This window comes from Heptranchias perlo, chromosome 24, assembly GCF_035084215.1.
Source record: "Heptranchias perlo isolate sHepPer1 chromosome 24, sHepPer1.hap1, whole genome shotgun sequence".
Lineage (NCBI taxonomy): Eukaryota > Metazoa > Chordata > Chondrichthyes > Hexanchiformes > Hexanchidae > Heptranchias > Heptranchias perlo.
This window is the reverse complement of record NC_090348.1, coordinates 733,112-747,277: the sequence shown is the minus strand read 5'-3', so window position 1 is coordinate 747,277 and position 14,166 is coordinate 733,112. Positions and strand designations below refer to the sequence as shown.

At 52.4% G+C, this 14,166-nt stretch overlaps 1 protein-coding gene across 2 annotated transcripts in view; it reads left to right on the top strand.

Annotated features, from left to right (window-relative positions):
- Positions 1–3,323: 3,323 nt before the first annotated feature.
- The window catches only part of LOC137341485 (E3 ubiquitin-protein ligase Hakai-like), a 31,063-nt gene continuing 20,220 nt past the window's right edge, over positions 3,324–14,166 (top strand). Inside the window, exons 1-5 of one of the 2 annotated variants that reach the window (XM_068004591.1) lie at positions 3,324–3,398; positions 6,083–6,250; positions 6,670–6,770; positions 6,862–6,945; positions 7,638–7,711. In XM_068004591.1, coding sequence (XP_067860692.1) covers positions 3,386–3,398; positions 6,083–6,250; positions 6,670–6,770; positions 6,862–6,945; positions 7,638–7,711 — 440 coding nt within the window. In that variant the 5' untranslated portion in view covers positions 3,324–3,385. Of the gene's footprint in view, positions 3,399–5,665; positions 5,989–6,082; positions 6,251–6,669; positions 6,771–6,861; positions 6,946–7,637; positions 7,712–14,166 lie in introns of those variants that run through there. The other variant, XM_068004592.1, reaches the window with a different exon arrangement.

Genomic DNA, 14,166 nt, shown 5'->3' with positions numbered 1-14,166 from the left:
AGGCATTCGATAAATTTAAAACAGAAATAGACAGTTTCCGAGAAGTAAAGGGAATTAGGGAGTACGGGGAGCGGGCAGGAAATTGGACATGATTTTAGATTTGAGGTTAGGACCAGATCAGCCATGATCTTATTGAATGGCGGAGCAGGCTCGAGGGGCCGATTGGCCTACTCCTGCTCCTATTTCTTATGTTCTTAAGGTGCCACACAGAAGGTTGTTACACAAGATAAGGGCTCATGGGTTTGGGGGTAATATATTAGCATGGAAAGAGGATTGGTTAACGGACAGAAAACAGAGTGTAGGAATAAACGGGTCATGTTCAGGTTGGCAGGTTGTAACTAGTGAGGTACCGCATGGATCAGTGCTTGGGCCTCAGCTATTTACAATCTATGTTAATGACTTAGATGAGGGGACCGACTGTAATGTATCCAGGTTTGCTGACGATACATAGCTGGGTGGAAAAGTAAGCTGTGAGGAGGGCACAAAGAGTCAGCAAAGAACATAAGAATATAGAAATAGGAGCAGGCCATATGGCCCCTTGAGCCTGCTCCGCCATTCAATAAGATTATGGCTGATCTTTAACCTCAACTCCACTTTCCTGCCCAATCCCCATATCCCTTGATTCCCCTGGAGTCCAAAAATCTATCCATCTCAGCCTTGAATATATTCAACAACTCAGCATCCACAGCTCCAAAGATTCACAACCCTCTGTGTTAAGAAATTTCTCCTCATCTCAGTCTTAAATGGCCGACCCCTTATCCTGTGACTATGCCCCTAGTTATAAACTCTCCAGCCAGGGGAAACAACCTCTCAGCATCGACCCTGTCTAGCCCCCTCAGAATCTTAAATATTTCAATTAGCTCACCTCTCATTCTTCTAAACTCCAGAGAGTATCGGCCCATTCTACTCAATCTCTCCTCATAGGACAACCCTCTCATCCCAGGAATCAATCTACTGAACCTTCGTTGCACCGTCTCTAAGGCAAGTATATCCTTCCTTAGATAAGGAGACCAAAACTGTACTCAGTACTCCATGTGAGGTCTCATTAATGCCCTGTACAACTGTAGTAAGACCTTCTCACTCTTGTACTCCAACTTCATTGCAATGAAGGCCAACATTCCATTTGCTTTCCTTGTTGTTTGCTGTACCTGCATGCTAACTTTTTGTGTTTCTTGTACGAGGACACCCAAATCTCCCTGAACACCAACATTTAATATTGACTCACCATTTCTAAAATATTTTGTTTTTCTATTCTTCCTACCAAAGCAAATAACCTCACATTTCCCCACATTATACTCCATCTGCCACCTTCTTACCCACTCTCCTAACCTGTCTATATCCATTTGCAGGCTCTTTGTGCCCTCCTCACAGCTTGCTTTCCCACCTAGCTTTGTATCGTCAGCAAACTTGGATACATTATACTCGGTCCCTTCATCTAAAATTGTAAATAGCTGAGGCCCAAGCACCGATCCTTGCAGCATCCCACTAGTTACAACCTGCCAACCTGAGAATGATCCGTTTATCCCTACTCTCTGTTCTCTGTCCATTAACCAATCCTCTATCCATGCTAATATATTACCCCCAACCCCATAAGCCCATATCTTGTGTAACAATCTTTTATGTGGCACCTTATCGAATGCCATTTGGAAATCCAAATATACCAAATCCACTGGTTCCCCTTTATCTACCCTGCTAGTTGCATCCTCAAAAAACGCTAATAAATTTGTCAAACACGATTTCCCTTTCATAAAACCATGTTGACTCTGCCCAATCATATTATGATTTTCTCAGTGCCCTGTTACCACTTCCTTAATAATGGATTCCACCATTTTCCCAATGACTGATGTCAGGCTAACAGGCCTGTAGTTCCGTTTTCTCTCTCCCTCCTTTCTTGAATAGCGGGGTGACATTTGCTACCTTCCAATCCACTGGGACCGTTCCAGAATCAAGAGAATTTTGGAAGATCACAACCAATGCATCCACTATCTCTGCAGCCACCTCTTTTAAAACCCCAGGATGTAGGCCATCAGGTCCAGGAGATTTATTGACTTTAAGTCCCTTTAGTTTCTCCAATATTTTTTCTCTAATAATGTTAATTACTTTAAGTTCCTCACTCTCATTAGCCCCTTGGTTCCCTACTTTTTCTGGTATGCTTTTTGTGTCTTCTGCTGTGAAGAAAGATACAAAATATTTGTTGAACATATCTGCCATTTTCTTATTCCCCATGATTTCTCCTCTCTCAGCCTCCAAAGGACCAATGTTTACTTTTGCTAATCTCTTCCTTTTTACAAACTTGTAGAAGCTCTTACAATCTGTTTTTTTTCTTGTTAGTTTAATTTCATATTCTATTTTCTCCCTTTTTAATCAATTTTTTGGTCATCCTTTGTTGCTTTCTAAAACTCTCCTGATCCTCAGGTTTACTACTCTTTTAATCTAATACTATCCTTAACTTCTTTGGTTAGGCAGGGATATTGACAGATTAAGTGACTGAGCAAAAAGGTGGCAGATGGAGTATAATGTGGGATTATTCACTTTGATAGGAAGAATCGAAAAACAGAATTATTTTTTTAAATGGTGAGAAACTATTAAATGTTGGTGTTCAGAGAGATTTGTCCACGAAACACAGAAAGTTAGTATGAAGGTACAGTAAGCAATTAGGAAGGCAAATGGCATGTTGGCCTTTATTGCAAGGGGGTTGGAGTACAAGACTAAGGAAGTCTTGCTACAGTTGTACAGGGCATAGTGAGACCTCACCTGGAGTACTGAGTACAGTTTTGGTCTCCTTATCTAAGGAGGGATATACTCGCCTTAGACGGGGTGCAACGAAGGTTCACTGGATTGATTCCTGGGATGAGAGGGTTGTCCTATGAGGAGAGATTGAGTAGAATGGGCCTGTGTTCTCTGGAGTTTAGAAGAATGAGAGGTGATCTCATTGTAACATATAAGATTCTGAGGGGACTTGACAGGGTCGATGCTGAGAGATTGTTTCCCCGGCTGGAGAGCCTAGGACTGGGGGCACAGTCTCAGGATAAGGGGTCGGACATTTAGGACTGAGATGAGGAGGAATTTCTTCACTCAGAAGGTTGTGAATCTTTGGAATTCTCTCCCCCAGAGGGCTGTGGACACTCAGTCAGTGAATATATTCAAGGCTGAGATCGATGGATTTCTGGACTCTCGGGGAATCAGGGATATGGGGATCGGGCGGGAAAGTGGAGTTGAGGTCGAAGATCAGCGGTGATCTGCTGGAGTGGCGGAGCGGGCTCCGGCTCCGGGCTCCGTGCGGCCTACTCCGGCTCCTCGCACCATCCGCCGGGCTCTCCTCCCCCTCCGTTGCCCTGGTAACCTGGCCCCGCCCCTCCTGCCCTCCCACAATGCTGCGCTCACCATGGCCGAGGCGGGTAAGCCGGCCCGGCCTCACTCGCGCTTTCGGGCCTTGTTCCTTGTTTGATTTGTGCCGGGGAGGGGGCCGCGCGGGGACTCGGTGATCCCCGGGGTCGCGCTGGGTGGCGGGCTGGTTCGTAATACCGTGCCTGAGCGGGCGGAATCCAAGGCCCCGGCCTTAGGCTGCGAGCAGGTCCCCATTGCGGCCCGTAATTCGTACTCGGCTCGGGGATCGCAGCCCGGAGGATGGGGGAAGAGGCGGCTTCGCGGCCCCCCGACCCTGCGGTGCGCTGACCTGGTGCGGCCCCCAACCCCCCTCCAATCCCCGGGTGTCCCCGGCGGCCCCCCCCCTCCCGCTGTCCCGGCCCCCCCCCTCCCCCGCTGTCCCGTCCCCCCCCCTCCCCCGCTGTCCCGTCCCCCCCCCTCCCCCGCTGTCCCGTCCCCCCCCCTCCCCCGCTGTCCCGTCCCCCCCCCTCCCCCGCTGTCCCGTCCCCCCCCCTCCCCCGCTGTCCCGGCCCCCCCTCCCCCGCTGTCCCGGCCCCCCCCCCCCTCCCCCGCTGTCCCGGCCCCCCCCCCCCTCCCCCGCTGTCCCGGCCCCCCCCCCCCTCCCCCGCTGTCCCGGCCCCCCCCCCCTCCCCCGCTGTCCCGGCCCCCCCCCCCCTCCCCCGCTGTCCCGGCCCCCCCCCCCTCCCCCGCTGTCCCGGCCCCCCCCCCCTCCCCCGCTGTCCCGGCCCCCCCCCCCTCCCCCGCTGTCCCGGGCCCTCCCCCGCTGTCCCGGGCCCCCCCCCTCCCCCGCTGTCCCGGGCCCCCCCCCTCCCCCGCTGTCCCGGGCCCCCCCCCTCCCCCGCTGTCCCGGGCCCCCCCCCTCCCCCGCTGTCCCGGCCTCTCCCCCGCTGTCCCGGCCCCTCCCCCGCTGTCCCGGCTCCCCCGCTGTCCCGGGCCCTCCCCCGCTGTCCCGGGCCCCCCCCCCCCTCCCCCGCTGTCCCGGCCCCCCCCCCCCCTCCCCCGCTGTCCCGCCCCCCCCCCCCCCTCCCCCGCTGTCCCGGGCCCCCCCCCCCTCCCCCGCTGTCCCGGGCCCCTCCCCCGCTGTCCCGGGCCCCCCCCCCCTCCCCCGCTGTCCCGGGCCCCCCCCCCCCCTCCCCCGCTGTCCCGGGCCCCCCCCCCCCCCTCCCCCGCTGTCCCGGGCCCCCCCCCCCCTCCCCCGCTGTCCCGGGCCCCCCCCCCCCTCCCCCGCTGTCCCGGGCCCCCCCCCCCCCTCCCCCGCTGTCCCGGCCCCCCCCCCCTCCCCCGCTGTCCCGGGCCCCCCCCCCCCTCCCCCGCTGTCCCGGCCCCCCCCCCCCCTCCCCCGCTGTCCCGGCCCCCCCCCCCCTCCCCCGCTGTCCCGGGCCCCCCCCCCCCTCCCCCGCTGTCCCGGGCCCCCCCCCCCCCTCCCCCGCTGTCCCGGCCCCCCCCCCCCCCCTCCCCCGCTGTCCCGGCCCCCCCCCCTCCCCCGCTGTCCCGGCCTCCCCCGCTGTCCCGGCCCCCCCCCCCTCCCCCGCTGTCCCGGCCCCCCCCCCCTCCCCCGCTGTCCCGGCCCCCCCCCCCTCCCCCGCTGTCCCGGCCCCCCCCCCCTCCCCCGCTGTCCCGGCCTCCCCCTGCTGTCCCGGCCCCCCCCCCCTCCCCCTGCTGTCCCGGCCCCCCCCCCCCCCCCCTCCCCCTGCTGTCCCGGCCCCCCCCCCCCTCCCCCTGCTGTCCCGGCCCCCCCCTCCCCCTGCTGTCCCGGCCCCCCCCTCCCCCTGCTGTCCCGGCCCCCCCCTCCCCCTGCTGTCCCGGCCCCCCCCCCCCCTGCTGTCCCGGCCCCCCCCCCCCTCCCCCTGCTGTCCCGGCCCCCCCCCCCCTCCCCCTGCTGTCCCGGCCCCTCCCCCTGCTGTCCCGGCCCCCCCCCCCCTCCCCTCCCCCTGCTGTCCCGGCCCCCCCCCTCCCCCTGCTGTCCCTCCCCCCCCCTCCCCCTCCCCCCCCCTCCCCCTCCCCCTCCCCCCCCCTCCCCCTCCCCCCCCCTCCCCCCCCCTCCCCCTCCCCCCCCCTCCCCCCCCCTCCCCCTCCCCCCCCCTCCCCCTCCCCCCCCCTCCCCCTGCTGTCCCGGCCCCCCCTGCTGTCCCGGTGCTAGAGGGGGGTGGGGAGCACGGGTTAGAGGGGGAGGGTTTTGGTGGGGAGGGGGGACCTGGAGCACGGCGGGGGGGAGATCTGGAGCACGGGTTAGAGCAGTGGGGGGGGGGGGCGGATGAACCTGGAGCTCCAGCACTGACACTGAACTGACATTTGGAGATATGGAGAATTATAAGAGACTTTTGGGATGTTACAGGTTTCATTTAAAATTGGTCTACCTCTAAGAAATATATATTTAAATAAGTAATTAGAGTTCTTGCATTTAATATAAATAACTAACAGAAGGGGAGCTATTCAGAAAATGGCATGTAGTCACTTGTTCTCCCTCTAGTCAGAATCAACAAGTTCTTGTAAACTAGATAGATGTCTACAGAAAGAAGATGAATGCTCAGTTCTCTGCTCTCTTGTGTAGATGTCTGACCTGCAAGTTTCTGCTCAAATAGTATTGGAATCAGCTTTGTTGTGAGTTGTGAATTTGTTTCATGTTTATTTGATGACTTTGCAATATTGAGCAGAAGCAAGAATCTGTTCATTTAAATGTTTTTCTAATTCAAAGATAAAGATCTACAAGGCACCGATGGTTCTGGGTCTCTGGGCGGAGTTGATGTCCGTAGGCGAATCCCCATCAAGTTAATCTCCAAACAGTCCAACCGAAATCGAGTTTCATCTCGAAGTCAAAGAAGTATGAGCAGAAATTCTTCAAAGTCACTACCTCCGGATGAAGGTGATGGAATCATAGATTCATTGTATAATAATTGATAAATAGTACAGTGGATCCTGTTGGGTGTAGTTGAATGGCATTTCACAAGAATGTCCTGGCTGGAATTGACCAAGGCAAGAATTACATAGAATGCACAGCACAGAAACAGAGCATTCGGCCTAACTGGTCTAACAGTGCCACTGTCCAGTTGATGAGTACCTGTTTGACATTGGGCTGTCTCTTTCTAGTTTTGTTTTCTTCGCCTCTGTCCAGCACCTCCCCATAGCTGTGAGACTGAGATGGGAGACTAACTGAAGTGGGTGAACAGTCTCGCTTTCCCTTCATTCAATAGCATCGCTTGTGCTGCTCCAAATTTTGCTACTTTTTATAAATTTAAAACCGGTTCTGTTGTAAACCTTTTTATTGCTTCTGATATCTTGTAGAAGGATTTGACTATAATGAAGATGAGAGCTATGAATGCAAAGGCGGAGAGGTGTTCGGGAGCCAGCGCCGATTTCCTCTGCAGTTTTTTTGGGATTTTAAGGTAATATTATTTGAATATGGATATAAATAAACATATACACTTCAATATTGGCATAATACCTGAAGTCATGGTGTTTGAATATGTTTTACAGATAAACTTTTTGGGTGAAAAAGATGACACTCCCATTCATTTCTGTGATAAATGTGGATTGCCCATCAAGATATATGGACGCATGGTGAGTGATGCCAACTGATTATTCTCAGCTGGGATTTTGGTAGATTCTCCTCAGGAGTAATTTGTTTTCTTCTGTATCTGATGTGGCTCTCCTTTGTTTCGTGCTTCCTCCCCATTTGGTATTTAGAGTTACATGGAAACTATTAACAGAAATTGCAATTTTGTTGAAAAATATAAACTTCAATTGTTTAGTTTTCCTCTGACAGACTTACTCAGCCACCAGTTTGCATGCAGATTACTATAGTTTTATATATACACTTACAAAGATCTAGTTTATTAACTGTGATATGACCTTATGGACCCATTTGTGTCTGCATCTCTGAAATGGATTCCAAGTATTTTGAAGGCATATGATATTAAATCCATCTGAATACCAAGTATGAGGACATCTACAGATGTGACCTGCAGTCTACAGATAGTCCCAGTCATGTGTTATACTCAGATTTCCAGTTGTTTTAGCAGATTACCCAACATTTTAAAATTCAACATTGTGTCTTTAAAAAGTCTTCCAAAAGACCAATGGTAATTGGCTCAGAACCTGATTTCTTCCTTCCAAACCATTTCACATCCTGGGATTAGAGTTAAAATTCTGTGACCTAGTGTCTCTGCTATAAATTAGTATTTTAGTGTGATGTACACAGGAAATGGGACTTTAAATTTCTGTCACCTCACAATTATGCATTTTTTTCACAGATTCCATGTAAACATGTGTTTTGTTTCAACTGTGCAAGTTTGCAAGAGAAAAAGGGTGACAAGATGTGTCCTGGGTAAGATTTGTTCTGTGTATTTGGCTAGTAACTGGAATTTACACCCTTTGTGCCAGTGTGCATTTCTTAGTGTCAAAAATATTTTCAACTTTTTTTCCCCAATGTAACACAGAATTTCTTGCAACACAAGACACAGCACAGTAATGTTGCCAGTTCTTTCACTAATACTTTTTTCCTGCACAATTGATACTATATCCTGTAGCCTACTTGAGCACTATATACAGCACAACAAATTGCACAGAAAATAGTAGTGCTGTAGGGGGTGGTGGCGTGTGTCAGCTTCACCTCTGACTTCTGAGTGGTTCGAATCGCTCCCACTCCCTGGGTTCTAGACCTTGGACTTATTTGGGGGTTGTGTCAAAGTGCAGCAGACAACTGGTTTTGGTGCAAGAAACTTTGATCTTTATTCAAGAGAGAAAATACAACACAACAATCTTAACACTCTAATAAAATGGGGAACACTTCGGTACACACGAGGGAAATTACAGTAGAAAGATACCTCCCCTCCCAATCCCACTCGCTAAGTTGGACTCTAAAGGGCCAGAGATAATGCTCACCAAACGAATCCTTGACAGTAATTCACCCAGAGGTAAGTCAGAAATAGATTGTAGAGTGGAAACTTTGCGGATCTTTGGTTTTCTCCTGAGTTGGTTTTCTTTGGTCGCGGTGGCCCAATATCCCGGTTGGTTGGTGGTAATATTCGGTTGGTTGTTTCGTAAGGCCCTTGTTGCCGTGAGGTGTCTGATGGTCGCTGGGGCTGTTGCTCTGGTTTCTTCTTGTGTGTCGGCCTGCTTCTAGAGCTGCTGACCTTCTCTCTGTTGCCCCCTCGCCTTGTTGAACTGTCGCCTCCCGAGCTGTTGAACAATCCTTTGCCCTTGCAGGTCTGGCTGACCGGTTCTCTCATGTAGGGTTCGTTGGTTTCACTGGAAAACTGCTCTCCTTCCAGACACAGGCAGCACACAAGCGCCAGCAAGAACCAGATAGAGAGGTTTCGAGTTTCCACTTCTATATCCCTCTCTTACAATGGTCTTCGTTACTTTAAACAGACATGAAGTGTTTTTTTAAACAGTTCTTACAAAGTCCTTAAGAATCTTTGGCTTTTTGATGGTCCCTCATCATGTTGCAATTGCTTCTCCCAATGGGTCATTGTTAATTCCGATTTTTAGAGCTTGTCACACGAGGCTTCTTTTTGTATCCAATGTCCGAGGTGTTGATCGGTTTTGCTTTAAAACAAAGACATGGCCCCACCATGTCTGGAGCAGTTGCCTCTTTCAATGGCAGTGAGTGTCGACCACCTGCTGTCGGTTTTGTATTAAAACAGAGACATGTCTGAAGCAGTAATTCTCTCACATTCCACTGTGTGTTGTTGATTTCGTCTGGTGACCTCTCACCTATCCTTCCATCTTAGGATTTTGGTCAATGGCCAAAGTTTTCCATACTCAGGGGAAAGGTGAATTTCTTTAGGGTTTTTCTCCCGAGTTTTGGGGGATCTGTGAATTTTGAGAATCTTACACTCCCCCCTGTGATACTTTAACCTTGCTTCAAGTATCATACTGGTAAAAGGTGAGCAAAATTCTCGATCCTCGAGAGCCAACCTTCCCCTGTAGTTTACCTATCTAAGACCCAAAACATCCATTCCCCTTTAGGTGTAGTGTTCAGATGCAGACACAGGTAAGAATTCAGTTACATTCACATCCAAGCACGGAGGGGGTCCAGGGGTCCTGCACCACTTGGAAAGTATGGTCCATACATAGAAAAATAATACACGGTCACAAAACTTTATCGACCTCGACTCAATACAAACACTCTTAAACAATAATACTTAAACTACCAACCACCTTATTTAAAATTTAACTAAAACACCCAAACTTAACAATCAAAATTAAATAACAGAAGCTATGTACATCCACCGCCCGTCCCCGGGCAGCCAGGTTAATCCCTGTTCGGGCTACAGCACACTACTCCTTCGGTGTGGCCACCCTGTCCTGTACCTTTGGGGTCTCACAGCCTGCGGCTGCTGGCTGGGGACCTCTGTCCTCAGATCGATCCCTGACTTGAGGGGCTGCCCTTTTAGACTGGGGAGCCGGTGACCACGGTTTCTTTGGCCATGGCGTTCGTGGGGACCGTCTAGGGACTCTGGCTGGTGGGGGTTTTCTGGCTGGTGGGTCTTCAACCCGAGCCACTGTCCCCTCTTGTGCGGTCTGTGGAATCTCCACTGCCGTTGGCTGGGGATTTCTATCCTCAGGCTGTACCTCTGCTAAACCTGTGTCAGGGGCAGGTAACTCTCTGCCCTCAGGTCCCACCTCGTCTGAGTTCCAGATGAGCGGGAGAGTGTCCCAAATGGTGGGTGGGATGGCCCTTCCCTTAAAACAAGCCACTGCACCCGCTTGTGCAGTCTGTGAGTTTGCTCCTGCTGCAGGCTGAGGATTTTTATCCTCAGACCTTGCCCCAACTGGCTGTTCCCCTCTCTTGAATTTAAACAACTTACATTGGTTAATGTGGAACCATTTGGTGCGCCTAGGCAGCTTTATGGCGTATACCATGGGGCTTGCCTTATCTACAATGCTGTAGGGCCCCATGTATAATGGTTCTAGACTGCCTCCCCGAGCAAAATTCCTAACCATAACCTGATCCCCTATAAAATCATAGAATCATAGAAGTTTACAACATGGAAACAGGCCCTTCGGCCCAACATGTCCATGTCGCCCAGTTTATACCACTAAGCTAGTCCCAATTGCCTGCACTTGGCCCATATCCCTCTATACCCATCTTACCCATGTAACTGTCCAAATGCTTTTTAAAAGACAAAATTGTACCTGCCTCTACTACTGCCTCTGGCAGCTCGTTCCAGACACTCACCACCCTTTCAGTGAAAAAATTCCCCCTCTGGACCCTTTTGTATCTCTCTCCTCTCACCTTAAATCTATGTCCCCTCGTTATAGACTCCCCTACCTTTGGGAAAAGATTTTGACGATCTACCTTATCTATGCCCCTCATTATTTTATAGACTTCTATAAGATCACCCCTAAACCTCCTACTCTCCAGGGAAAAAAGTCTCAGTCTATCCAACCTCTCCCTATAAGTCAAACCATCAAGTGCCGGTAGCATCCCAGTAAATCTTTCCTGCACTCTTTCTAGTTTAATAATATCCTTTCTATAATAGGGTGACCAGAACTGTACACAGTATTCCAAGTGTGGCCTTACTAATGTCTTGTACAACTTCAACAAGACATCCTAACTCCTGTATTCAATGTTCTGACCAATGAAACCAAGCATGCTGAATGCCTATCTCTCACTCGTGGTGCGTACGAGGTTCTAGCAGCAGTCGGTTACTCCGATGCTGTTTTCCCATGTTGCTAGCAGCCTGCCAGTGAACCTGTTTAAGGTGTTCAAACAGATTCCTGACGAAGCTGTCCCGGTTCACCTCTCTGAGCTGACCCTCCGTGAGCATCGGGGCTAGCACATGGGTGGGGGTCCGCATAACCCTACCAGTCATGAGCTCGTGTGGGGAATACCCCGTGCTTTTTGACTGGCTGGCTCGGATCCCCATTAGGACCAACGGTAAGACTTCTACCCACTTTCTAGGTGAGTCTACCGTCTCTTTCCTCAGCCTTTCTTTCAAGGTTCTGTTCATCCTCTCTCCAATCCCTGAGGACTGTGGGTTGTGTGCAACGTGCCATTTCCCCTCTATGCCAAGTACCATAAGGGTATTCTGCATGACCTGCCCGGTAAAGTGGCTCCCTTGGTCGGACTCGATGTACTGTGGTAGCCCCCATTGTGAGAACACGTCCCTGACCAGGATCCTGGCTGTACTCAGAGCTGTGGCTGTTCGGCAGGGGAAGGCTTCTACCCACTTTGTGAACACATCCACCCGGACTAGGCAGTACTTATAGCCTCCCTGGGCGGTGGGTAGGGGTCCGATGTAGTCGACCTGGATCGACTGCCATGGTCCCTCTACCCTCCTGATGTGTCCCATAGGTACTTTCCTTTTGTGGGGGTCAGGGTTGTTAGCAGCACACACCAGACAGCTGGCACAGAACTCGCGGACATCTTCCCTGAGTCCTGGCCACCATCCCGCCTGTTCCACCCGCTGCAAGGTGGTCTCAGGCCCGGGATGCCCTGCTCCTGGACCCTCATGGGCCAGTTGAAGAAATTCCCTCCTGTGCTGCTGCGGTACTACCCATTGCTCTCCCTTAAACAGCATGCCCTCCTTTACAGAGAGGGCTGCTGTGCAGTAAGTGCCCTCTACCCTTTTCCCTTCTGCCACTGCACTGAGGACTGCCTTGAGGACGGGGTCTTGGGTTTGGACTGTCTTAAGGTCCGGGGTTAAAGCTACCCCTGCACTCCCCTGTGTCCCATTCCTACCCGTGACTGCTGCTATAGGACAGGACCCATATGGGTCCCAGAAAGTGCCTGTGCGGGCACCCTCCTTAGTTAGCACGTCGGCCTGCCGGTTGCCCTCACTCCGGGGTTCTGCGGAGGAATGGGCTTTCACCTTATGGATGAAAACCTCCCCTTCCTCCCCCACTGCTGCTAAGATTTTCTCCAGCAAGGGTTTCACTGTGAGGGGTCTCCCATCAGCAGAGGTGTATCCGCGGCGGGACCAGATGGCCAGGTACTCCGTACACGAATTGCATGTGAACATGCTGTCCGAGCAAATCGTGTATGGGGTGGGGAAGATCTCTGGGTGTGTGACCACGTACACTACCGCGGACAGTTCAGCCTGCTGGGTGCTCATGGTGCTGGGGAGCTTAATTGCCAGGGCAAGGTTTGCCGCTGGGTCATAAACTCCACACCTCGTGAGTCGCTCACCAGCAGATACTGTGCTGGAGCCATCCACATAGATTTCACGGCCTGCAGGGTGTATTCCGGCCCGTAAACCTATGTTAACTTCCCAAACCCCTTCTATGGAACACCGGTGGGCTGTTCCAGGATATACCAGGTTAGCTGCGAGCTTTGGCTCACAGAGCCCTTTTACTTTCAGGTCCATCTGTGAGAGAAGCAGGGTCCAGCGAGCAATGTGGGCACTGCTCACTGTCCCATCCTTGATTCTCCCGTCCAGGAGCATCTGGGTGGGCGTGTGCTGGGTGAGGAGGGTGATGGGAGAGGTGCCTGTGAAGATCAGCGATCTTTTCACAGCCCAATGTGTGGCCAAGAGGTGCCTTTCACAATTGGAGTAGCTCTTCTCCACATCTGTGAGTATCCTGGAGGAGCAGACCACCGGTCTCAGCTTGCCATGCCGCTCTTGGAGCAGCACAGCACTCAGGCTGTCTCCGCTGGCTGCTACCTCCAGGAAGAACTCTTTCCCTCCATCTATGGCCCCTAGAGCTGGTGCAGTCTGCAGATCTTTCTTGAGCCTGACAAATGCTGCCTGGCAACCCTCATCCCAAACCCACTCCACTCCCTTATGCAGGAGTCGGAGCAGAGGGGCTGCTGTGGCCGCATAGTCCTCAATGAAGTCTCTGCAGTACCCGGTTAGCCCTAGAAACGATCTCACTCCCATGACTGTGTTGGGGACTGGTAACTCCTGTACTGCTTCCCTTCTAGCTTAATCTACGGCCCTTTCCCCAGCACGTATTGTCAGGCCCAGGAATTTCACCTCCTGCTGGCCGATCTGCGCTTTCTTTGGGTTCACTTTAAAACCTTCCTGCCCGAGCAGTTCCAGCAGTTCGGCCAGAAGTGGGCCATGCTCCTCTCTCGAATCGGTGAATAGGAGCAGGTCATCCACGTATTGTACCAGCTGCCTGGGCTGGCTGAAGCCCTTTAAACTGTTTGCCATGCATTGGTGGAAAATGCTGGGGCTATTGTGGAAGCCCTGAGGCAGACAGTTCCAGGTGTACTGTTGCCCTTTAAAGGTAAAGGCAAACTTGTACTGATCCTCTCTCCTTAAAGGGATGGACCAAAACCCGTTGGAGATATCCAGCACCGTGAAAGTGGTCGCGGATGCTGGGATACTTCCTATCAGGTCGGCAACTGCTGCTACCGTGGGTGCACAGGCTGGGATGTTACTGTTGAGCACCCGATAGTCCACTGTGGCCCTCCAGGAGTTGTCCAGTTTTCTAACCGGCCACAGTGGAGAGTTCACGTGGGTGGCTATCGGTCTCAGGACCCCCTGTTGCACTAAGGAGGACATGGCTGCTTCTATGTCTGGCTTCGCTTCCCTGGGGAAGTTATATTGCTTTTGTGGTCGGGCCATAGGGTCCCCATCTACACTGACCTCGAACCCGTTGACCCTCCAACAGTCGTGTTTGTGTGTGGCAAATGTGGCTCGGTGGGCTCGCACAAATGCCTGGAACTCCCTTGGGGTATTGCTGACCATGAGTTCGAGGTTATAACCCTCTTTAGGCTTCATGGTGCACAGGGTCCCCTTCCCCTGTTTCTCTGGGATGACTACTACTCCGCCTTCCTTTCCTGTATTTGCCCACCACAGGCAGTGATTCCTCAAATCCACTAGG